At 40.4% G+C, this 26,326-nt stretch overlaps 1 protein-coding gene and 1 long non-coding RNA gene across 2 annotated transcripts in view; both read left to right on the forward strand.

The window, feature by feature from the left end:
- The window catches only part of LOC141555754 (uncharacterized), a 148,379-nt gene that overhangs the window by 37,763 nt on the left and 84,290 nt on the right, over positions 1-26,326 (forward strand). The gene's annotated exons all lie outside the window — the stretch shown is intronic.
- Positions 14,085-15,202, forward strand: DNAJB8 (DnaJ heat shock protein family (Hsp40) member B8). Its single transcript, XM_074283753.1, has one exon. The coding sequence runs from the start codon at positions 14,370-14,372 to the stop codon at positions 15,072-15,074; it is 705 nt and encodes a 234-aa protein (XP_074139854.1). The 5' UTR covers positions 14,085-14,369; the 3' UTR covers positions 15,075-15,202.

A 26,326-nucleotide genomic window follows, 5' to 3' on the forward strand; every position in this document is an offset into this window, starting at 1 on the left:
TACGAACCCAAAGTCATACAGATAATGTCAGAGGAAGACCCTCAGATCTCAAAATGAATGCTCTTTCCATGATGTAGCTCTATCTAAACTCCAGCTTTTTTCTCTAAGTATTCACAAACCATTTCAACATCAAGCTTTACTGGTCTATTGAGATTTTGGAATTTATCTTTCTTTTCTCTTAAAAAATCAAAGCATTCAGTTCCAATGGTCTTGTGATGGAGGGAGCCATCTGCAACTAGAGAGAGGATTGTGGAGATTGAGTGTGGATCACAATACAGTATTTTTACTTTTTTGCTGTTGCTTTCGTTTTGTTTTCTTTCTCATTTTTTTTCTTTTTGATCTGATTTTTTTCTTACGCAGGATGATATTTGTAGAATATGTACAGAAGAATTATATCTGGTAGATACAAATTTAGTGACATTACCAGAGTCATGAAGACAGTAAGTAGCTGAGGAGGGATTTGAACTCAAGTCTTTCTGAGCCCATCTAACATTCTCTCCACTATGTAGTCTAAATGGGGACTCTTAATGGAAAAAAAAAATTAGGGAACAGCAGAAAATAGGTTTTCAGAACCAAAATGCATAACCTAGTCATGACTGTTCACCTTTGAAAAAGTGGGAGACATTTCTCAATTTTCCTGTGTGTAAATAATGGAAGGGGAATGAGTTGAACTGGTTCCTGAAGAAGAAAACTTAGGGTTTCAGTCTGGGTGACTGTAAGACTCATTTTGCCATTCATTGCCAGATGGAAAAATCAGGAGGATAGATATGCTTGGGATTAGTCGAGTTTGAGGTTCCTCAGCAAGTTATGTTTGAGATGAGGGGGGAAGAGAGGAAATAAGCACATATAGAGTACTTACTATGTGCTAGGTATTGTACTAAGTACTTTTACAAATATCTCATAACAACTCGAGGAGTTTTGATTCCAGTTTTACAGTTGAGTAACTTAGACAAAATGGAGGTTAAGTGCTTCGTTCAAAGTCATACAGCTAGTACAAGTCTGAGGCTAGCTAAAAGTGGGTGGTATTTTCTTTACTTTTTCATAATACCTCTTTGCATTCTTATTTATTTCTATGTGTAAGGGTGGGAGTTCCTTTATTAATCAGTAGTCACATCCTACTTAAAACTACTTTATTCAAGTGAGAATATCTCTGTTGATCAAAAAATGTAAAGTTTTGAACTAGGGACAAAAAGTCTAATCAATGTGGAAAGAGTGAAAGTTATTAGATAAAAATTAAGTGACTACAGGAAATGTATTGAGGATGGCTAATGAAGAGATTTAGTCATGTTTTGTGGATTTTGTATAAAATTGCAAACCAGATAGAAACCTAGGTATTTGAATAATAGGTCAACTTAATGGTGGAAGCTATTCTAGCCAAATGCTTGAAAAGGAATTGCTTAGGCGAGTAGAAGAGTCTTTGTCTGGTCCCTGCCTTGTTCAGAGAAAGACTTTGGGGTCTTCAAAAGTTCTAAAGTTCTGGGCTTCCCATTGGTTTCCTAGCATATCCCCACTGTAGCAGTTGGTGTCTGAGAATAAAATTTGCCTCAGGAGAAAAGCACAAATTCAAGATGCTGAAGAAAAACTGCTTTAGGAATCTACTAGGAACCTAGCAGAAAACTAACCACACCCAAGATGAATATCACAAACTCCACAAATGGATAAAGAGACTTCCAGCCACCAGGAACTGTGGCTTATATGAGGTCTCTAAATGTAAGTTAATTTCTCCCTGAACTCTAACTGTACTTGTTGGAGTGTGATCCTATATTTCTTAAGGGTGAAAGAGGGAGGATATGCTTTGAGCCAACTATTCTTATTCTATCACCCTAGTAAACATCTAAAAGCTAATTGAGTCTGGCTGGCTAATTTATGTCAATGGATAATCATCAAGGGAAGTAAAATGTTGGGATTCATGAGCAAGAGTGATTAGGGGAAAAAACCTAACCAACTCCTCAGGGTTAGTCTTTAGAACCCTAAGATGAGAAGTAGCCAGCCAGCCTCTGGGAATCTAGACTGTCATTGAGAGTAAGGATTTGCCCCAGAGCCCATGCTACATATGTATCTGATAAATTCAAAACATGTGGGTGGCCTAAATTCTTGTTCTTTAGTTAATGTTGGCTTGGATAGAGATTTGAGAAGAGGTCTTTGACCCTCAAAAGAAATTCAGTTCAAGTTGAGATATAAAAAGGATCTCATTTGGATTCCCATGACCAGGGGACTGTGGAGTCATTATATAACCACAACCCATAATGTATACCCCTTGACCTAACATTGATAAGCCCATGAGGCAAACTCAAATCTAGAAATGTTAAGGTAGGTGGGGGCTGGGGAATTTCTCTGAGCCTTGGGACTACTGAACTGGAGAGCCTTCATTCAGCTTTGTTCCTGGTGTTGGGGCTTTCTGCTGTTAATTTAAATTAAGGAAGTTGGGGAGTTCTGGAGCTCATTTTTTTATAATAATAGCTTTTTTATTTTCAAAAATACTTTCAAGGATAGTTTCCAACATTTACTCTTATAAAACCCTTGTTTTTCAAGTTTTCCTCCCTCCTTTTACCTACCCTGTCCTTTAGACAGCACATAATCCAATATATGTTAAACATGTGTAGTTCTTTTATACATATTTCCACATCTATCATGCTGCACAAGAAAAATCAGATCAAAAACAATAAAAAAAGAGTGAGAATACTAGTGGTGATCCACACTCAGTTCCCACAGTCCTCTCTCAGGGATGCTTCTCTCCATCACAAGTCTATTGGAATTGGCCTGAATCACCTCATTGTTGAAAAGAGCCAAGTCCATCAGAATTGATCATTGTGCAATCTTGTTGTTGCTGTGTATAAGTTCTTTTCACTTAGCGTGAGTTCATGTAAATCTTTCCAGACCTCTCTGATATCATCCTGTCAATCATTTCTTATAGAACAATAATGTTTCATAACATTTATTTACCATAACTTATTCAGCCATTCCCCACCTGATGGGCATCCACTCAGTTGCCTGAAGCTCATTTTTGCACAGAATCTACTTGCTTTCCTCTCAACAGTTATTACATTCTCCCTTCCATTCAGTGTTCCCTGACCCCCTTTATATATCAACAGTCCAAAATGGAAATTTCTGAATCATTGTAAACTCTTGTCCTTTCATCTTTCCTTGTGTCAATGCTACTAAATCTATTCTCCATCTTTACTGTAATATCCAGTAACTTCACTTTTTCCTGTTTTCTTAGTTCATTATCTCTGTTTTGGTTTCACTTTATTCCCTTTGAAATGATGTTATTCATCATAACAGTTCAACTTGACTCTTTCTCTTGTCCTCTTGCTGCTCTCACTTTTGCCAAACTCCAACCCTGAATTACCATCTCTCTCCATTTTCTCAAGTCCCACTCATGAGCTGCTATAGGAAGCTCCATAACCATGCTAACTGGTCTCTTACTACATAATCTCCATCAAGCCTTTGCTATTGACTGGCAATTCTTTAACTGTTCTCTGACTCATTATCTCGTTATCTTTTCCAGACCTTCTCCTCTCTCTGGGTCACCCACACTGATCTTTCCCTCTTTTCCAACAGAGGACCTTATCTCATTCTACTTTGAAAAAATTCAGGCCATTTTCAGTCATTCCTTTTACTGTGCCTCAAATCTTCATTCTTTCCTCCTTTATTTCAGTCTTGGAGGAAGAGATAGTCCTTATCCTTGCCAAGACTAGTCCTTCTATCCTGGTCCTTGATCTCATCCCCTTTTTCCTCCTCTTTTGAGATTTCTCTTTCAGTTATTCTCTCCTTCCTTTTAGATCTTCAGGCTATCTACTCTTTCCCTATAAGCATGTCCCAATCTTCTCATCCTTAAACAATCTGCACAGTCCTGCCATCCCCTTACATCTCTCTTTTCCTTTCATTGCCAAATTCCTAGAGCTTGCTGCTTCTATTTTCTCATCTGCCACTCTTTTAAATTCAATTTTATTTTCAGTTCTGAATTTTCTCTCGTGACTCCCCTTTCTCTAAGAAGAAAAAATAAAGTCCTTGTTACAAATTATACTGTTAAGCAAAACATGTTCATGCATTAGACTAAAAAAAAATATGTCTCAATCTGCACTTAGAGTCCATCACCTCTCTAGCTGGATGGAGGCTGATAGCATGTTTTATCATGGGTTCTCTGCAATTGTGGTTGGCTATTGCTCCCACTCACTTTTCAAGCCCTGTCATTTATCTGAAGCTTGTTTCTCCAAGATTACTAATGTTTTCCAGATGGTATGTTCTTTTTCAATTGTTATTCTTGATCATTGAATGGCTATTGATACCATTGATCATTCCGTCTTCCTAAAAATTCTCTCTTCCCTGAAACTTGGCTCTCCTTGCTTACCTCCTAACTTTATGATCATTCTTTCTCAGTCACCTTTGCTGGACATTTCCCATGACAAATCATTTTTGCATTGGTATACTCTAGTTTTTCTGAGCATTCTTTTTTTTTCCTCCTCTGTCTTGGTAATTTAACTAGTTCCTATTGATTCAATTATTATCTCTATGCAGATAATTCTTCAGTCTATATATCCAGCTCCCATTTGTCTTCTGAGCTGTAATTCCATATCAGCTAGGCCTGATGATGTCCTATAGCCATTTTAAATCCAATGCAAAGTTCATTCTCTTTCCTTCAGACTCACGTCTTTCCCTAAATTCACAGTTTCTGTGTAAATCACACTTGCAGTCACTCAGGGATGCTTCATTCTCCCTTACCCCCATTTTCCTTATCCAATCAGCTGCAAAGCTTAGCAATTTTACCTCCACGGTATCTCTCATACTCCTCCTTTTGTTCATTCACATGGCCACTCTATTGGTTTAGACACCATTACCTCTCTCCCCTGAATCATTATAATTGCTTCCCATTGAGTCTTCCAATCTTTATGGTCTCCCCTTTCCCATCCACTCTCCACACAATTGCCAAAATGAAGTACTTACCTGACTATATCTCTCAAGAAACTTTAGTTGTTCCCTCTTGCTTCTAAGACAAAACACAAATTCTCCTGCTTATTTGCTGTTCCTCACACCTGACTTTGTTTCCTACCTCCATATTTTTTTCCCAACAGGCTGGCCCCCATGCCTGAAATGTCTTTTCTCATTTCTGCCTCTTGGAATCTCTTATCTTAGCTGTCATGTTAAGAAGGTCAATCCTGATTCAGTATATGTACTGTACTTACTCCATATTTTTCATATTGTTTTCCCAATAGAGGTTAAGCTCTTTGAAAGCAGGGATTCTGGCTTTTTCTTTGTATCTCTAATACCTAATAGGTTTTAAATAAATATTTGTTGAATTGAATTGGAAAAGGGTCCATTCTAGGACATATCTAATGGGTGGTTGGTCATTCATTCATCCTTTGCTTATAAACCTTTAGTGAAGAAGGATTTATCAGCTCTTTAGACCCAAGCCATTATATTTTAGATAGTTATAATTCTTGGGAAATTTTTCTTTCTAGGCTACTTTGCAAACAGTGGGCACTTAGTAGGCTTGTTGAAATGAATTCCACCACGTCCAAAATTTCCTCTTTGTAACCTCTCTCTACTACTACTAGTTCTGCCTTCTGAGGCTAATCATGGCTAGTGTAATCTAATTTCCACATGAAAATTCTTCAAATATTTGAAAGTAGCTACTCTTCTTTTTTCTAGATCAATACCCCTGATTTCTTCTGGTGGTTCTCCTTTAACTCAAGAACCTTCACTATCCCCTGGACATTTTCCAACTTAATGTTCATCCTAAAATAAGATATACAGAACCAATCACAATACCCCAGGTTTGTTCTGACCAGTGCAGAGGGACAATGGAACCATCACCTTTTGATTCATGGACTGCTATTTGTGGACCACAACATGACATTGACTTTCCTGATGTATACATTATAATGTTAACTCACAATGATTGACCTCAACTTTGTGTTGACTCACACCATACATGACTGACTTCCTAGTTTTTAGAACATGAACTTAGGCGGCCTGCACTCTGCGTCCTTCTGTTCCATTGACTCTTCCTCTGTGTATATTGGGAGCAACATCAGGTGGAATAATTTGCCACAATTTGAATTTTGCCTCTCAAAGTTCTTCACTGCCCCCTACTGACCTTGGTTGATACCATCCACTGCTGATCAGTCTTCATCCCATTAACCCTTCAGATGCTGGGCATCTAGTAATCATCACCCTTATCCTCATCCTGATCTTCTTGGTCATCCTCATCACTGTCTTCATCAACCAAGTGTTCCATATCATTTCATCATTGATACTTTGTTTATTCTAATAATCTTTGTCTTCATTCTCATTGTCATGACCATCAAGATGATTGATGTCAATATTATCTGTAAAATTATCTTAACTACAGTCATCGTTATTAATATTATCATTACCATGTTACCACAACACTCTCTCCTTATCATTGTTGCTACCCCCACTGCTACAACCAACAACCATCATCACAATAATTACTAAACATCACCACTCTGACCATTTTGCTTACCATCATCATGACCAACAATTGTAACTATCACTGATAATCATCTTCACTACCAATAGCCATCACCATCATTGCTAATCACTGAAATAATTACCAGACATCCTCCCCATCCTCATTATTATCACCAAACATTGCCATCATCTACTATGACCGTTTTCCATTACCACCAACACAATAACTTCAGCACAATATCACCATCAAAACTCTATCCAGCAAGTACTGTACCGCATTTGTCTCTATGCCTATCTCTGAAAGAGTTCTCACAAGGACCTCTTGAAGAGTAATAATAAACTCTGTTACTTGACCAAAACATTTTACAAAGTCCTTGAACTATTCTTCATCTCTGTCATCACTTATTCTCTTGCTTGTTTCTTTGCTGTAGGAAGCATGATGGATACTATATTATATATATTATATATAGTGGAAGCATGGGCATATTTCTTCACTAAGTACCTCTTGTGTGCATGGAATTGTGCTAGATTCTGGGAGAAATGGGTATATTAGAGAAGGCAGGAATGGTTGGGAGAGATGAGTATATTAGAAGGGCAGGGATGGTGTATGTAGTATTTGTGGTTATCTGTATTGGTATTAAGAGCTTTGGGTTTATTTTTGTACAACATGACAAATATAGAAATATGTTTTTAAAAATTGCACTTATATAACCTTTATCAGAGTGCTTGATGTCTTGGGGAAAGGGCAGGTAAGCCAAGGAGGAATAAAAATTTGGAATACAGAATCTCACAAAAATGGATGTTGAAAACTGTCTTTACGTGTATTTGGAAAATAATACTTTATAGGATAAAAATAGAGTTTGAGGTTTACCAGAAAAGACCATGTGTAGTACAGTGAAAATAGCACTGAATTCAGGATCAGAAGATCTGGATTCAAATCCTTGCTTCATTACTTACTCTCAGGAAGTCATCAAGTGAATCACTTAAGTCTCTTTGGAATTTGAGAGTCATTATCTGTAAAATGAGGGATTTAGATTAGATAATCACCAACTACAAATCCTATGATTTTATGATCCTATTTACTTCCTCTGGAGTTTTGAGGCAATTTGGATAATGCTATCAGAAGAAAAGTACTGCTGATCCAAATAGCTTCCCATAGATTTATGTCTATTGAGGGCAGGAGTTAAAGAAATACAAATGTCTAGGGATTTTAGATAACCTTTCTATCTTAAGTGTGATTATTAATTACTGCTTAATTCTTTACTAGAATGATTCTTTTAAGCTACCTTGACTCGAACCTTTTGGATTGTATTTGGTTCCAAGTTCTGTCCATTTTGACAAATCAAGTTCTTAAAGACTGTTTTATCTATCTACTGGTGACTTCCCTTCAGTCTTCAGTGTCTCTTAGAGAACATTTCAATCTAGAGTTCTGCCTCTTAATTAGGAAAACTGGATTTGAGGGAGCACTTCCTTTTAAATTATAAAATCTGAGTTTAAATCCTGTTTCTGATGTTTGTTGCCAGTGAGACTTAGGGCAAGACATTTAAAAGCTCCTAACTTAGCCTCAGGATCCTCATCTATAAAACGGGAAGACTGGGCTGAAGGGCCCCTGAGGTTCCTTTCAGACACAAATCTAAAATCCTCTAGGATCAACTTATTAGTTGTGAGACCAAGGGTCAAGGTACCTCTCAGAGCCTCAGATTTTTTATCTGTAAAATGGGGATGATAATTCTTATACTACCTACTTTGTCAAACCCGAGGTATCTGGGGTATTGTGAAGAAAGCCCTTTGCTATAAGTGCACGTTTTGATGGAAGGTGTTGAGTGCCTTCTTAGCCCTCTGAGTTATTACTTCCATTTACAAAACCATGAAACCCTATGCTTGTATTTTCCTCAGGCAGATGGAAGTAATTTTCTCAGTCACTTTACATATGTTTCTTTCCTTTTGGTCTCAATGACGAGAACAAGGGTCGAGGAACTTGTAGGGCTTTTTTTGGTAACTATATTTTAGTATAATTGCTTTTTGTTGTAATCCTATATATTTTATTTTATGCATTTTAAAATGCTGAGAAGCTGCTCCTAAATTTCACCAGATTACACAAAGGGGCCAGGACACAGACACAAGAATCACTGGACTAGACGCGTAAGGACTATAGAATTAAAAGAAACTAAAGCTATAATATTATCAAGACTCCCTCACTTTACCACATGGAGAAACTGAAACCTAGATCAGGCAAATAAGTGAACCATCCAAAGTCACACATTGTTTTCAGGGAAAAGACTTTCTCCCATGTATAGTAACTATTTGCAACCTATCTCTTTGTGAACCATACTTCTTAGAATCTTCTGTTAGAGTAGGAAGGGACCCAAGGGCACCCATTGTTGGACCTGGAGTCAGGGACATCTGAGTTCAAATCCTTTTTCAGATACTTACTATCCCTGTGACTTGAGGCGAATCACTTAGCCCATTTGCCTCAGTTTCCTCAACCATAAATAAGAAATACTAACAGTACCACCTCCCAGGTTTTAGTGAGAATCAAATGAGCTATTTGTAAAACACTTACTAACACCCTCCCCCTTCTTTAGACTGAGCAGTGTATATTTTGGTGTCTGGTCTCAGGGTCTGGTGTTCTTTTTATTTCCTCATACTTCCTGCTCTCATAAACTCAGATAGGAAGCGACTTTCTGAAAGGGTTACAAAACCAAACTTATTTCATCAGATAATCCTTGAGAACACACTAAAATAGAATTAAAGGTTTAAAAACAGAAATATAAAGTGGTTTCACTACCACAAAGTGCTTATACAGATGTCATCAAGGGTAGCAGTTCTGTCTCTTGGGCAGTTTACAGAGACAAGATAGAAGGGAGATCTAGAGTAGGGTTATTGGAGTGGGGCATGGAGAGATTGGAAAGGGATAAAAATGAGAGATAACTGGGGGAGATGGTGAAGACTAGTAGCCAGGATCTAGGAAATGGATAAGAGAATGAGGTGACTGAGGATGAAAGATGGGGGGAGGTTGAGACTGGAATGAGAAGTTAGGGTGTTCAAAGATGTGGGAGATTTGAGGGATAATTATGTATCATTTTGGGTAATATATTTATGTAAGGCTGTCATCACCGCACTAGATTAAGTTCCTTGAAGAGAGAGACCCTTCCTTGTTTTATCTAAATGCTATGTCTCTCTGTCTCTATACAAGCACCTAGTACAAGGCTTCTCCTAAAGCTAAGGTTTAATAAGAATGTTCTATGATGAATAAATTGGTGCATTACCTGGTTGAACAGGAATGCAATTAATCACAGTTTTACCATCTTCTGGTTGATTTTTACTTTGAAAGGGATTGGATAAGAGAAAATAATGAGGTGAAGGCTTGGATTTCTGTTCAAGTGTAACATAACAGTTTTAATGGAGAAAAAGTTCAAACAGCAAAGAGAGGAAAGTAGCTTATAATAAGCGAATCAATGAAGTAGTGTTGGGTGAAGGCTGGAGGGATTCTGTCCTGTTCTCTCAGCTCTGGCCACTTACCAACTGGTCCCTCATTGCTGCCTGGGGACTGACCTTCTAGAGCAGGAGACTGTGAATTTGTGCTAAAAACAACAACAACAACAACAAACCAAACACATTTCAATATGATTAATTTCCTTTATAATTCTATATATTTTATACATTTGATTCTATATATTTTATGCATTTAAATAATTTAAAATGTATATACATGCATTTAAATGGGTAGTCACCAGACTACTCAAGATGGCCATGATATAAATAAAGCTAAGATCCCCTCTCTAGAGCCACTTCTTGCCCTCCTTTCCCCTAGTCTCTCCCCCCTTCCCCCATCAGTCCCCTGAGCCTGGGAGCTGTCCAGCAGGCTTGTTTAAGGGTGAGTGGAGGCTGGGCTGTTGCTCTTTTGCCTCAAGCTGTCAGAAGCAGATGGACAAACGGCAAAGTGTTTGTGTAGGTCAGGCTAGAGGGGCCAAAGCATCCAGCTATACAACTTAAAGCAGACTTTTAGCTTTTAGCTGTACAATTCACACGGTGTGAAATTTACTCAGGAGTATACGAGTTTCAGATTCACATATGTACACAAAGACAAAAAACCTTCCCATGTAAACCTTAAACCATGGCTAGTTATCAGTAGTCATTACTTATTGTTATTACTGTAAGACTCAAAACATGCAGAGAGACAGCCACATAATAAGAAACAAGTATAAGAACAGACATAGGATAGACAAAAAGATCTGCAGTCGGACACAGATAAAATAGTCAAAGGGTTATATGCAGACATACAAAGAAGCTCCTTGTCCCCCTCTCCTCCTCACTTCCTTTGCCTAACCACTATATATCCCAAGCATGATTAGAGCTGGAAAGTAGGATATATACATACATACATACATACATATATATATATATATATATATATATATATATATATATATATATATATTATATATATATATAATTTGGATTAGCTTGAAGTCATCCAGAAGGGGGTGACAGGATGACAAAGAGCTTTGAATTGTATCATATAAGGAGCTGTTGTTGAAGGAACTTGGGAGTATTTAGTCTGGAGAAGACCTAGAGCTGATAATGCTACCTGTCTTCAATTATCTGAAGAGTTCTACCTGTCTGTGGCATTGAGCTTGATCTGCCTGCCCCCTGTCTCATCCCCTACTCCTCTCTACCCCACCCCTCCCACCCTGGGGCAGGAGCTGGAGCTGTAGGCTTGATGTAAAGGAAACTTTCCTAATATTTAGACTAAAGTGGAATGAGCTGTTTTAGAACAGAGCCACACCAACCTTTTAAGACAAATTTGTACCATGTGAATTGCATAGTATTTGCCAAAATCTCAAACTCTGGCTTAGGTTGTATAGCTAGAAAAGACAAACTCTGGGACACCCCCAAACCAATCATGAGGGAAGCTACTATTGGGTTTGGAGGACTCACCTAGTATAAGGTTGCTAGGGTGCCAGTCATCTGGCAGCATCCTATTTTACCTCTTGTTCACGAGGCACAAAGCTCAATTGTTCTAGTTGCTGGAGGAGTGTAATTGTTATCTATCTCCTTTACATTCCCAGTTGTCATACCCTCATATATAGCTCTGTTCAGGAAGTCCTGTTAATAATAACAATAAACTGGCACAGTTTGTTATTTTATTTATTTATTTATTATTTTGTTTACTATTACTCTAAGGTTTGCCAAGCACTTTATCCCAACTAAGCCTCCCAATAACCTTGTCATGTAGGCACAACAGGTAGCATCCCCATTTTCTAGATATCAAGGCTAACAGTTTGTGAACCATTTGAGATAGAACCTTGGTCATCTTGTGTCCAATCAGCATTCCGCCTATGTCATCATGTTCTTAATATGGACTTACCAGATTCTATTGAGAACAAAGGTATCAGTGAATCCACTGTAGAGAAAAGGTGTCAAAGAAGCATGTTCAGATTGTGCAGGTAAATCCATTTCTAGATCATGATTATTCAATTCAAGGTGATATAATGAGGAAAGAGACCTAAACTTAGGACCAAAAGATCTGGGTTCGAGTCTTGGCTTTTCATCTGACTAAATGGCCCTGGACATTGTAAAAGGAGAAAGTTTATTTGATATTTTCTAATATCCCTTCTATCTTTAACAACAAAAGCAATTTACATTTCTATTTAAAAAGTGCTTCTTCCACAATTATATTGTGGCATTGGATCATGTTTAGACCTGGAAGATTTAGTCCAATTTCCTTATAGATAAGGAAACTGAGACCAAAGAAATGAAGTGACTTGCTTCATGTTCCCACAGGATATAAGTGATCCCTAGTCCTTTGATTCCAAATCTTCCACTGTATCATATATATAATGCAAATGTTATTTTCTTTGCCCCCTTTTTGTTTTTGTTTTGAGATGAAGAGATTGAACCTAAGATAGATTAGGGGCTTTCCCATGTTCCCAGATCCAGGAACCATATCTCTGGGCTTTCTTCCCACTATGTAGAGTCTATGGTTTTTATGCTGTGTAATTTTCTTCCCCCTCACGTGCCCTTTAAAGGCTCCTTTTGAAAAAATGTTAAACCAAGGGGAGGAATTTTCTCATACCTTGGTCAAAAGAGTCAGGGGGAACCCAGGTATCTCCTTTGGGGGTTGGGTAGTGGCGTTGCAGAACCTAGACCACCAAGCATGTGAACTTGACCTATTTATATTATATTTTGCAGTTACAATGAGATCTATATTCATGATGTCATTAAATTCCTCATAACTGCTCTTTGAGGAAGCTAGTGTAAGAATTATGGTTTCCATTTGCAGATAAGGAAACTGAGGCTGCTCAGAGAAGGGATTCGTTTGAGATTGCATGGCTAATAATCGGCGGATCTGTAGCTAGGATACAGATCTTCAGTTGTCAAATCTGGGGTTTTTGCCACTGTATTGTTCTACCTGTGGTGCAGGAGTCTGTTAAAGAGAAAAGAAAACGAGGATGATGGGTCCAGAGTTAGCTATCAGCTCTTTTCTCTTTGGTTGAACCTGGATTTTTTCTTCAATGTTGTTTCATCCTATGAGATTGAGTTTGCTGGCAGAATTGGCCTGGGGCTCTGGGGATCCAGGTTGGGAGGATTGTAGTGAGAGGGCAAGGACAAACCATTGGTATGTCCAACTCAAAACCAAAGGGATCTTTGCTTCATAAAGTTTGTAGAGTGAGGGGCATGAAAATGGGAAATCCAACCTCAGAGGGCACAGACTTGTTGGGAGCTTTAGCCAGATAGCTTCAAGAACTCTTTTAAAAGATAGTTGGATCATACTCCCTACCAGTGGTTTTTTTTTTAATCTTACCCCTTGTTATTCCATCCCATTTTATTACAGTTCATCTATTCTTTTTGTCTCATTGTCTTTCACTCTATTTCATTTTCATCTTATGCTCATGTCACGCCCCTATTCTATCCGTGTCATTCCATTATATTCCCTCTTGTTCTATCCTGCTTCATTCCATCCATCATACAATTCTATCCCACTACATTCTTAACCCTCCCTCCCCCCAAGTAACAGAATCTTGTGATCTGGCTGAATTAAGCCATTTAGTAGAGTATCCCCTCCTCAGCCACCTGCTTCCTTAAACAGGTAGGTCCTCAGTTTCCCTCCTGAACCAGTTCGGGAATCCTGGCTCCCAACATCCTAATTATATACAACTATTTCTTTTTTTATATATACTTTATTTTTTAAATTAATTTTATAATTATAATTTTTTTGACAGTACATATGCCTGGGTAAATTTTTACAACATTATCCCTTGAACTCCCTTCTGTTCCGTATTTTCCCCTCCTTCCTTCCACCCCCTCCCCTAGATGGCAGGCATTCCTATACATGTTAAATATGTTTATAGTATATATAACTATTTCTTAGACGAACATTGTTTCACTGAGACTGGGACCGTGCCTTCCAGAATCCTGGCCTTCTGGTGTCCCTCCAGAGACATACTATCTCCCGCTGTCCTTGAGTCTTCATATTGAAGACACAAAAATAGGGTTCATTAGGCCCACAATGAGGCTTCAACTCTCCCACCCAATGGGGTAGGGGTTTGCAAAAGGAGAGCACCCACTAACCCTAGCCCCTGATTGGCTGGGCTTCATTGATGTCATAATCTTTCCCCTAACTCCCAGCAGAGATGCTCCCCTGGAGTTCCTAGGGCCCTCAGCCGCCAAGGAGTTGGTGGTGGCCTTCCCTTCCCCCATCCCCCTCCACACCGAAGTCCATTATTCACATCCTTCTTTAGCAGATACTATGAAAAGGTAAATACTTAGAAAGCTGAGGGGGGGACAATAGACACCGGGAGGATTTCTGGGACCGGGGGTACCAGCAGATTTATCTGACTGTTTGGGCTAATTCCGCTGCTTTACATCAACCCCACGCCCACAACCGAGTCCCAAGCCTCTCAAGCCTTGCTCCCTACCCACCTTTTCGGATGGTAAACTACTATGAGGTGCTCGGCGTACAGTCGAGCGCCTCTCAGGAGGACATAAAGAAAGCATATCGTAAGCTTGCCCTGCGCTGGCACCCAGACAAGAATCCGGACAATAAGGAGGAGGCAGAGAAAAAGTTCAAGCAGGTGTCTGAAGCCTATGAAGTTCTCTCCGACTCCAAGAAGAGGTCCATGTACGACAGGTCAGGGTCAGATGGCTGGCGGGCTGGCGGCGGCGGGGCGGGAGCCACCTACAATAGCCCCTTCAGCTCTGGCTACACCTTCCGTAATCCCGAAGACATCTTTAAGGAGTTTTTCGGTGGTATGGATCCATTTTCTTTTGACTTCTGGGACAACCCTTTCAGCAGTGACCGGGATCGGGAAAGCAGCAGAGGTCGTGGTTTGCGGGGAGCCTTTTCCGCTGGCTTCGGAGAATTCCCTGCCTTCATGGAGGCCTTCTCCTCTTTTGACTCCCTAGGTCATGGAGGGAGGGCTACCTTTTCCTCCACTTCCTTTGGGGGGTCAGGTTCAGGTAGCTCCGGCTACAAGTCGGTGATGTCGTCCACGGAGATGATCAATGGGCGGAAGATCACCACCAAGCGGATTGTGGAGAATGGGCAGGAGCGAATAGAGATTGAGGAGGATGGGCAACTGAAGTCAGTGACCATCAATGGGAAGGAACAGCTCAAATGGGTGGACAACAAGTGAGAGCCACTGCTCCTGTCTGCCCTTGCCCTGCTGGGAATTTTGCCCAGTCACACATTGGGTTCTGGCTTGATGTCCTCAAGTCTAGGCTACTAATAAATGCCACAAGTGAGTTCATGGAAGCGCTAGAACCAGTTTTGTGGAGCATCTTTCATGGAGGGAGAGGGGTGTCGGATGTTAGGGGGAGGATGCTGCACTCCCAGTGTGTCCCATCCTCCTCTCTTCCCTGGAATCCCTGGGGGGAGAGAAGAGGACGGAGACAGCTGGAGAGCAGGCCCAACAGGAGGGGAAGGGATGGGGGAAGCAGGGGAGCACACAGGAAGCTCACGCCAGCCTTAGCCCAGACCCCTACTGGGGAATGGGGGGCGAGGGTGGGTGATGGGCAGGGTTTGATCCTATGGCCGGGGTGCCTGAGGACTCTTGCTGTTTACTTGTAAACCTTTGGGGGCCCCTGTTAGAGTGTGTGAGTAGTGACAAGAGTTCATGTGAAAGAGGTCTCGACTTTAGTGGATTGTAAGCTCAAGATGAGCCAGTCGTGTGATTTGGCTGCCAAGAATCTGATTAGAAGGCTAGCGAGGGAAGAAACAGCCCCACTGTTCTCTGCCCTCAGTGCTCCTCGCACATCTGGAGCACTGTGTTCACTGTGGGCGCCGTACTTTGAGGATACAGACAAATTGGAGCACTTCCAGAGATGGAGTAGTGAGGGGGCTCTGGGCATGGTGCCATAGACGCATGGATCTGTGGAAAGAGCTGGGCAAAGACCATAGGGAGAACACAGAGACCATGATAATTATCTTCAACGAAAGGGCCATCAAATACAAGAAAGAACAGATTTATTCTGGGGAAGGAGGGTGGGAGAGAGCCCAGAGGGCAGAAAGAAAACCAAGAAGAAAAGGTACAGGGATTTTGGCCATAGTATAAGGAAGAACTTTAATGACAGTTGTTCACGAAGGGAAAGGGCCACCTTGGGGAGGTGGTGAGCTCTCTGTCTCTGAAGGTCTTTGAGCTAGGGCTAGGTAATTGTCCATGAAGAGTGTTGTCAAGAGAATGGTTTTATACTTCAGGGAGGACTGGTGAGTCTACCTGGTTGACCTCTGATGGAAACCTTGAATAGTAGAACCCTGATTCTTAGAGTCAGGACACTTAACTTCAAATTCTGATTCTCTTACTTGGTACTTGTGTGACCGTGGACAAGCCATTTCCTTCAATTCCTCCTCTACAAAAATGGGGTGGATTACATAATTTCCAGGGTCTTTGCCAGATCAAAGCTCTATGATCCCATAATCCTTTTCTATTTTGCGATTCTGTGAGAGAAATGGGGTTGAGGTTGGGGAGGTTGGATTGAAGACCTTTGTGGTAATACTGAAGAATGAGGAAGTAAAAGAGGTCTAGCCTTTGCCCCCTAAGAACCCTGAAATGAGAGGACCTGGGATAGAACTCTAGCTTTGCCATTTATTGTCTATCCACGTGGCATGGGGTAAGTCACTCTTTAGGTTTCACTTCTGGAGTCCCAGATTTAAATTTATGGTCCTATGTTCAATAGCAAGAGCTCTGGATATGGAGCCACATTACAGTAAGGTTATTTCTGAGTCTCAGGCTTTGTGTTTTCTTTTTGTTTTGTCAAATGAGCATAATGAGTTTTATGATACTTTTCTTACAGGAGTATTATTGAGAAAGTATTCTGTAAACCTGAAAGCATAAGAGAAATGTAAGAATATTGATGATGATGATGATGAATCAAAATAAGGTGGGCTGTGAAGGAAGCACGTAATTAATTCTAAAGTCAAGTGGAGGAGGGAGAGTTCACTATGGCCAGGAGTAATCAGGGAGGCTCCCTGGAGGGAGGTGGTCCTCAAGCTAGGACTTAAAGAGAAGGAGTCAGACAAAGGGGCGTTTGGAATATGAAGAACCTTTTGGGGCATGAACAATGACAAATGCTGAGGCATAAAGGCAGAAAAATAAAATCGACAATAGGGAGACAGTAAGTAGACCAGGATCAGTAGAGCAGTAGAATAGAAGGCTCCATTGGGGGATTGCCTTCTTTGGGAATTCCATTTGGGATAAAACAAAGGTTGGAGGAGCTAATTCACTGAAAGCTTTGAATGCCAAGCTAAGGAATTTAGACTTTATTTCAAGACACTAAATGTTTCAGAGCAAGGGAGTGTAACATGATTTTGGTGAGGAGACTGGCGGGACTATTATGGAATAGGGGAGATCAGTTCCATGTGTTCTTTTCCTAGGATTTGTAGGTCTCCACCAAGAAGAAAGTAAGCCTTCTTATGCTTCATTATTCAGATCAATATGGCACCTACCATTTTGGAGCTCAGGCTTTTGAAAACTGGAAGGGATCTAAGGTATATGAAATACCATGATCTTCTCAGTTGAAGAAGTAAGCAGAGTTCCACAGAGAGGAAAGGACTGATCCAAAGTCACTCAGCCAAATAGAAATCCTAAAGCAGGTCTTCTGACTCTGAATCTGTACCATGCTTTCCAAATGAAATGCTCTTTGTATTTTATGAGGATAAAAGGGCCAGGAAAGTAACAAAAAGGATTTGAAAATCCTCAACAGTTCAGTCAGAAGTCTAGTTCCAGAAATAAGAGAATGACTAGTTTAGAGTAAATTCCAGCCATCGAAGGAGGAGGAGAGGGATAGGGATTCATACATTTAGAATGGGAGGGAAAGCCTACCAAGATCCATCCAGAGAGATAGATATCCAAAACTTTCATTTAAAAATAATTTTTTCGATTACTAAGCATTTGTTTTCTCTTTCCTACTTCCCCCACCACTGAAAAACAGAATGAAACAAAACCAGACTCTTACAAAAACATACAAGGCTTCATTTTGCCAATCATGCAGTTGATAGGGAGGAGAGCCATGACTTCCATGCCTCCCATCTAGAGCTCTTGCTAGATCACCACAATGCCTTTGGTTATCCTTCCTGTTGTCTTAGTGGAAAGCCTAGCTTGGAGAGGTGACAATGATGTCTTAAGCTTTGCTGATCATATCTGCTTCTAGATTAGATCATGAGATTCTTAGTCTATCAGTAAGCATCTATTAGACAGCTACTATGTGCAAACCCTGTAGTAGATGCTGGAAGAAGGTACAAATACTATGGTCAAAATAGTCCTTGTCCTTAAGGAGCTTATATTCTACTGAGATAACCTCTTTGAACCAACAATTTTTCCATTACTAATTTAAACATGTTTGTGTTCCTGCATGTTGGGTTCATCCTGAGCATGTTTAGGACTCTAGATTTGGATATCTGATACTCCCAGTCCTCCTCCTGACCCTGCCTCAGTATCTTATTGGAAGATTCTAGCAGTTATTCCCTTGTCTCATTTCCCCCCCACTATCATCAGTTACAAACTGTAATGCTTAGGAATGTGTTTTCTAGGGCTTTTTGACACAAGGGAAGTAGATCCAAAATATCCAGGTAACCAAAAGTATTTGTAATCTAGTAACCTAGAATTCTGCCATCCTAGGTTAGATGAAGTTTAAAGTTTTAAGATAAGAGCTTTTCAGAGATTTTCAGGAACCCACGACAAGAAAGGCTTAAGTGATGATGGATGCAGAGCATTGCCTGTCTAGGAGAATTGCTCCCATGGGCCACACCCCATTGGTCAGCTTGCAATCCCAAACCTGCTCTAAGCAAATCAGGAAAACAGCTGATGGCTTTTGGGGTTTTGGTGGTCTGAGAACCACAAGGCAACTGCTGCTTACTTGAGGAAGAGGTAAAGCTTTCATAAGATGTACTTTCATAAGATGTATTTCCCAATGTGCCTTTAATTTAGAAAAGAAGGGATCATGGAACTAGGACTCATTTTATACCCAGAATTCATAAGAGACAATGGCTTTCATTTCAAAGCTGGTGGGGAGGGATATGTCAATATATTCTCTGGACTTTTCATATCATGCTATTCCATATATTATTCTAGGTTGGTGGAAATTCATTCAGTTAACCTACTCATTGAGGTCATAGAGTGGTTTAAAAGTATTGACATAGTTTCTTATTACATCACCTTCATTTCCAAATATGTTTCTCCCATTCATCTCTTCTAACTAGAGGGCCATCTTCTATAACAAAGAACATAAAAAGAGGCAAGGAATTGAGGGAAGAGGGAAGACATTTGGCAAAACTAATCAGCACATCAAAAAAGTCCAAAAGTATGTGCAGTGTTTCATGCCCTAAATTCTTTAGCTCCCCAAAGGAAGGGGAGAAGTACATTGTCTTTGTAGGACTAAGCTTGGCTGCCATCATCACGGTGATTGAACTTATAATAGAAAGGAAAGGTTCCTTAGAATTTTAGTGATGAGGAAACTGAGATCCAGGGAGAGACTAAATGGCACTGTGCAATGTAGTCATGTGGTGCTGGACTCTCATGCCCTGGACACTGCATTATGTTGTCTCCGTCAACACAGATTGCTCAGAGCTGGAGACAAAATAGATCCAGACGTGAGCTTGGGTCTGTAAGGGTTTCCCCACTAAATGGAAGATAAGGTAGGAAAGAAAGACGCTTGTGTGTACGTGTGCTCGTGTGTGTGGGAAGTACTTCAGGAAGGTAGATGTCTCAGCTGACTACTTCTCCCAAGATCATTTTTGTCCAATTGCCAGCATCTTGCTTGGCTTCTTGGGGGTAACTCTCTGGGTCTCTGTTTCCGCTTCAGTAAAATGGGTCCAAAATTAAACTAGATCATTTCTGAAATTTTTTTCACTCTAAATCCTCTAGGACAAGGATGTGTGGGACCTTCCTGTCTGCTGGCTGGTTCAGCTAGACAAATGCTAGTCTTTTACAAAGAAACTTTTGCCGAGAATCTAAGAAAAAGATCAATCCCATGGAAAGTCAAAAGCATAGAAATGATTGAGATTATGGACTTGTCTGTTCATCCAACCCACTCCTTAAAAGTTCCCATCTCCAGGTGAGCTCCCTCTCCAGCTCTCTGCTGGGCTGCACCTCCCAGGACCTTGGCCCCTGGGGTGGAGGAAAGCACTTCCTATTTGGCCCCAGGACTTTTTCCATGGGCTTCAGGAATCCTGCTTTGACCTGGGAGTTGGCTCCTTCTACTCTCTTTGAGGTGTTTATGGCTCCAACCCCATGGGAAGCTCTGTTTCTCATCTCTGACCTATTCCTATCCTGTTCTGTTTGCCTGAATCACGCTCACCAGCTGGGGGTAAATGACACTTCCTTCACTTACTGTTCTAAGTTCAAAGTCAATATAACCTCATCTTTGATGACCCTGTGGCTTCAAAAGCACAGATCAGGAATGATGGGAATCAGACTGACCCCTCCCAGAGGCTGGAGGTTGTCTCTCCATCTCTTTGATTTGTTCAATATAATAGTCATTTATTAAGTTTATTCATTTATTAAACTATTCTATGTGAGACATTGAGTTAGGTCTTGAAGATCAAAGAGAAAATCTGGAATCAGTCCCTGCCTTTGGGGAGCTTACTTTCTATAGGCAGAGTCCTAGTTTTCTTTTGGGCTTCCTGGCCAAGTTTCTGTTCCTGGTCTGAAGGAGACCTCCAGCCCTGCTCCATTTGTAGATTCTGAGCCCTAATCAGTGATGAAACCCTTCGCCACCAGATTAACTAATCTTTACCATTCAGGTGTCCACTGGTCAGTCACTTCCAGGATTCATCACAAAATGAATATCTTAAGATATACATTGAGTGATAATTCCCACTAGAGAAAAAATAGGCCCTTGCTTCCCAGGAAAACAGCATCAACACACATATTTAATTTTTACACATTTTGTGCCAAATATGTATGTATATTGAAAGTATATATAAAATTCTAAATTCTAAAATTCAAATCCAATAACTATATCTTAAGCACCTATTATGTTCTTTTAAAAAATAGTATTTTTCCAAATAACATGTGAGGATAGTTTTCAACATTAATTTTTGTAAAACTCATGTGTTCTAAATTTTTCTCCACATTTAGTTTCCATAGTTCTCTCTCTGGATATGATTGGTATTTTCCATCCCAAATCTACTGGAATAGTCCATTACAGTTGATCATCGTATAATCTTCTTGTAACTGTGTACAATGTTCTCCTGATTCTGTTTACTTCACTCAGCATCAGTTCATGTAAGACTTTCCAGGCTTTTCTAAAGTTAACCTGCTCATCATTTCTTATAGAACAATAATATTACCCTCAAATTCCATAATTTATTCAGCCATTCTCCAAGTGATGGGCATCCCATTCAATTCCACTCAATTTCTAATTCCTTGCCACTACAAAAGGAAGCTGTTGCAAACATTTTTGCATCTATGGATCCTTTTCTCTTTTTTATGATCTCTTTGGGATATAGACCCACTAGGATATGCAGAGTTTGGTAGCCCTTTGGGCATAGTTCCAAATTCGCTCCAGAATGGTTGGATCATTTTACAACTTCACCAACAATGTATGTGTTCCAGTTTTCCCACATCGCTTCCAACATTTATCATCTTTTCCTATCTTAGCCAATCTGAGAGAGATGAGGAGGGAGTACCTTTGAGTTGTCTTAATTATAAATTCTTGAAATCAATAGTGATTTAGAGTATGTTTTCATATGACTAGAAATGGCTTTAATTATCTGAAAATTATCTGTTCATATCTCTTGACCATTTATCAATTGGGGAATGACTTGTATTACTGTAAATTTGAGTCAGTTCTCTATTTTAGAAATTATCAGAAACACTGTCTGTAAAAAGTTTTTCCTAGCTTTCTGCTCCTTTTCTAATCTTGGCTGCGTTGGCTTTGAAGCATTTACTATGTTCAAGGGACTGTGGTAAGAACTGGGCCAGTTAAAAAACTTAAGTAGGGTCTGAATAATTAGAAAAGAAACAGTGGTCACTAGAAATCCAATGGGAATTCAATACCTAGGCCTTTCTTCATTTTCAATACCTCCACCCAGTTTAGTTTCTAGTGAGCAATTCTTTGGATTATTGCCATAGTTTCTAATAATCCAAGAAGCATTTATAAGTGCCTACTACAGTCAAGGTGCTGAGACTGCACAAAGATGAAATAAATGGCCCCTGCCTCGGGCCCATAAATTCAAACTAATTTCAGGAGGATAGAGAATAATAGGAGGGGCTGAGATGAGAATCAGGAAAGGTTTCTTACAGGAAGGGGATGCCTAGCTAAAGAGGGATTCCAAGAGAAGGAGGGGAATAAGTACAAAGGTAATGGCTGGCATGTTGAGTTTGGGAAAATGTTCGGAAGCCCATTTGGATAGAATGTTAAGGGCATGAAGAGGACTTGTATGAAATATATAGGGAAAAGGAGATTGGGACTCCTCTGGTGGACATTTTATCCTAGAGGAAAGAGGAAGCTAGTGAAGATTGTTGACGAGAGACTAACATGGTTGGATGTGTATCTTACATCAAACCATACAAGTTTGCGTGTCTTTTTGCTTTGTCTATTCTCTTGCTCCTCCATTCCATGACTTCACGTAATCACCAAACATAGATCTGGTTATATAATCCATCTGTTCAGAGGTTTAGAATCCCAGAAAATCATAGATTATTAGAGCTAGAAGGGCGGGTATCTAGTCCAAAAGTTAGGAACTTGTTTAAATATTTTGACAACATGCTTTCAATATAATTGGTTTCCTTTGTAACTGTGTTTTGTGTTTTATGCATTTAAAAACATTTCAGAGAAAGGGTTCATAAACTTCACCAGACTGGCAAAAGGGTCCAAGTCTTAAGAACTGATCTAAGGTTAGTAAAGTGGTGTAGTGAATAGAGCATTGGCCCTTAGAGCCAGGCAGACCTGAGTGCAAATATGGCCTCAGACACTTTATTATATATGTGATCCTGGGCAAGCCACAAATATGATTGCCTAAAACAAAACCTCAAAAAATCCTGATTTAGTCCAATTTCAACTTTCTACAATTAAATAATTATCTACCCAGCTGGGGTGGTTATTGTCAGCATTTGTCATCCCCAAAGGCTAGCACTGAGCTATGCAGGAGTGGGGATCAGTAGAAACTGATTTCTTGGTAGATTCCAACTTTCTAATTTGAAGAATTGGGGAAAACCCAAGTCAGGATTTGGGGGCAAGCAGAGTAGGAGCCTCAGTAAAGTCAGAGGGGATAAGGAGCTTAGATGAGGAACCTAGAAGGGGCCTCTAAAGACTTTGAGTCTCACTCATTTAAAATATTTCCCTCCCAATTACATTTATTTTTAATAGCTTTTTATTTTTCAAAATACATGCAAAGATAGTTTTCAACATTCATACTTGTAAAACCTTGTGCATCCCAAATGTTTCCCAATTACATTTAAAAACAAATTTTAACAATTTCTTTTTTTTATTTTAAACTTGTGAGTTCCAAATTCTATCCTTCCCTCCTTTCCCTTCCCCCTTCCTCAGATGGTAAATAATCTGGTATAAGTTATACATGTACAATTATATAAAATGTATTTGCATATTCGTCATTTTGTGACAAGAATCTCCAATAAGAAAGAATGAATATTGGGCACTGCTTAGACCTCTCTGATGATTGACTGTTTTTTCAGGTTGTTAGGTATCCTTGAGCCTGGGAGGCTCAAGCCAAATGCCTGGATGGGATGGGCTCTTGAGGGAAACAGGCCTGAAGTCTCTGAACTGGGCAGGGTGGGCTGGGAGGAGAAGACCAATGACTGAAGGCTCCTGGGAGCTCAAAGGGAGGGAGGGAGGCAGCTGAAACCTGCCAGGGCCCTAGGAGCCGGGAATTAACTTTATGAAAGCCTAAATCACAACATTAACCACCTGACCTCTGTCCCCCACCAACCTGCTAATTTTAGCAATTACCGAGGCTGCCCGAGTGGCTGAGTCAAGTGGGGACTGTTTAGCACTAATGACATCTGCTCTGGAAATCCAATTATGTCTAACCGTCCCGGGGCCTACCTGCTTTCCTCTTTTCTGGCTCTGTCTAATAGGACTGGAGTGAGAGGCTTCAGGCCTGGGAGATAGAACTGGCTAAGGGAAACTGGAGTCCATCCAAGAGCCTTTTTTCCTTTTTGACTAGTAGCCAGAAAGGCAATATGGTGTGATGGGAAGATCCCTAGACCTGGCTTCTGGAGAGTCAGGTTCAAAGACATTTCTCCTTTCTAAGCTTCAGTGTTCTTGTCTGTAAAATGGGCCTAATTGTACATGAGATCTCAGATTCCAATTTGGAAGGTACTTTAGAACATGGGGAATCAGACTTGGATGCTATCAGTCTAATCCCTTGATTTTACAGATGTTACAGATGCCCAGGAATGTTAGATATTGGTCTAAATTGTGTAGTTATTGAGTACAAGAACTAAGGTTTGGGTCTCACAGTAAAAAGAAAGTGTAATACATGTGGAAATTCTCTTAACATGTAATTGGAAAAAATAAACTACTTAAAAGAAAAAAACATTGTCTTCCTTTTGTTGGATTCGATTGACCTTCCAGCCCTGGAACCACCAAGGGACACTTTGAAGATGATTAGGATGACATTAGGGAACTATATATTACCAGCTCTTCCTAAAATCTGTGATAATATTTTTAATCCTGTGCCCAGTTCTGGACATATTTTTAAAAAAAGTTTTTATTTTGTTTTTTATATAACCTAGATTTCCCATTGTACCTGTTCCCAGCTTCCTTCCCAAAGTACCATCTCTTATAACAGAATAACAAAAGGAGAAAAGAAACTGTTCAGCAAAGTTAACCAACACGTGGAAAAAAGGTTGACATTGTACACGCTGTTCCACACCCACAGTCCTCCCCCTTACAAAGAAAAGGGTACATGGTGGGCCCTACATTTTAAGGAAAGCACTGACAAACTGGAATTAGTCCAAAGGGTGGTGATCTCAGGATAGCAAAGGGGATTCACTCACCACATGAGCAGCTCTGGGTGCTTGTTTTGGAGAATGAAAGACTTTAGTGAATCACGATCAGATTTGTTCTGTCTGGAACCAGAGGGCAGAACAAAGACAACTGGAAGTCACAGGGAGATAGATTCTGGTTTAATATAAAGATGGAGCCACGATGGAACCTCTTGTGGTCTCCAACACTGGCAGTGTTCAAGGAAGTTTCTTCATTGGGTGGGACCTTTGACTAGGGATTCCCTTCAACACTAAGGTTCTTTGATTCTACAGTCGTTAACCTTTAAGATAGCCATGCTTTCATTTGGGATCTGCAACATTTCTGTGTAATAGTGTTCATCGTCAGGAAACACTGAAGTGTGGTAGAAAGAATCCTGGATCTATTTTCGCAGGATCTGGATTCAAATTCTTTGTGGGTTTGCTATCCACTAGCTCTGAGAAGACACCTCTCTGGGTTTAGGATGTTGTCCTAAATAGTCTAGGATCCTTTCTAGCACTAAATCTATGCCCTCCACCTTACAGATAACTTTCAGAGAGATCAGATGACGTATCTAAGTTTATACACTGACTTAATGGCTGGGACCAGAATCCAGCTGTTTTCATTTCCGGTCCCTTCTCGGACAGCAAATGGGTGAAATTGTCCTTTGGACACAACTGGGCCTTTTCTGAGTCATCGTACCATTTCTCAGGGAGCCTTGGATAAGCTCTCTTTGCACTGTGGCCACTGATGGCCCTTCCTGGACATTTGCTTCAGTCATGACCCTCAGGTCCTCAAAGGCAGTGAGGAGAGTCAGGGCTTCCTCAGTTTACTCCACTGCAGGATAGGGCTAAAGTTCCACACTACCTTCTACCTTGGGTTACCAGGCAATGCCCTGCTTCTCTCCCTTTCGTCCCATGCTAGTGGGGTCCTCTTGGGATTTAGGTTAACACAGAAAACAATTATTAGATATTGAGCTAGTATAGCTCATTTTACAGGTGAGGAAACAGAAGAAGAATCAGAATTCCAGTCAAGTTCCCTGACTCCAAATGCAGAACTGTTTCTATTAGAACAGAGCTGAGTCTGGTGGTCAGGGGAGTGTCCAGCCCCCAAGAAGACTGGGTGTTAGTGCCTAGGATAAGGCTTTAGGTCTTGTCCCCTACCTTAGTAGGTCCTTAGGTCTGAATCCCAGAAACAGTTTGCAGAGTTACACAGGAACAGACTTCCAACTGAGGGGCGGAAGAGGCTGGGCAGGGTCAGGAACTTTAGGGGAGAATGCTCCTTTAAACTGGTGCCTGGAACCTAGGACATCTCCCTGATAAATTCCCATTAGTCACTGGTGTCCTCCCCATCACAGCGACTAAGGTTGAGACCATAGGATGGGAAAGGGGTTGGGGTGGGGAGGAAAGGCTGTATATACAGAAGCTACCTGGACTGTTAAGTTTGGTCTGGGAGGCCATGG

Source organism: Sminthopsis crassicaudata, chromosome 1, assembly GCF_048593235.1.
Source record: "Sminthopsis crassicaudata isolate SCR6 chromosome 1, ASM4859323v1, whole genome shotgun sequence".
Lineage (NCBI taxonomy): Eukaryota > Metazoa > Chordata > Mammalia > Dasyuromorphia > Dasyuridae > Sminthopsis > Sminthopsis crassicaudata.

What these genes read in the sequence shown, in the direction of transcription:
- DNAJB8 (XM_074283753.1), top strand. Translation starts at nt 14,370, where the DNA reads ATGGTAAACTACTATGAGGTGCTCGGCGTACAGTCGAGCGCCTCTCAG.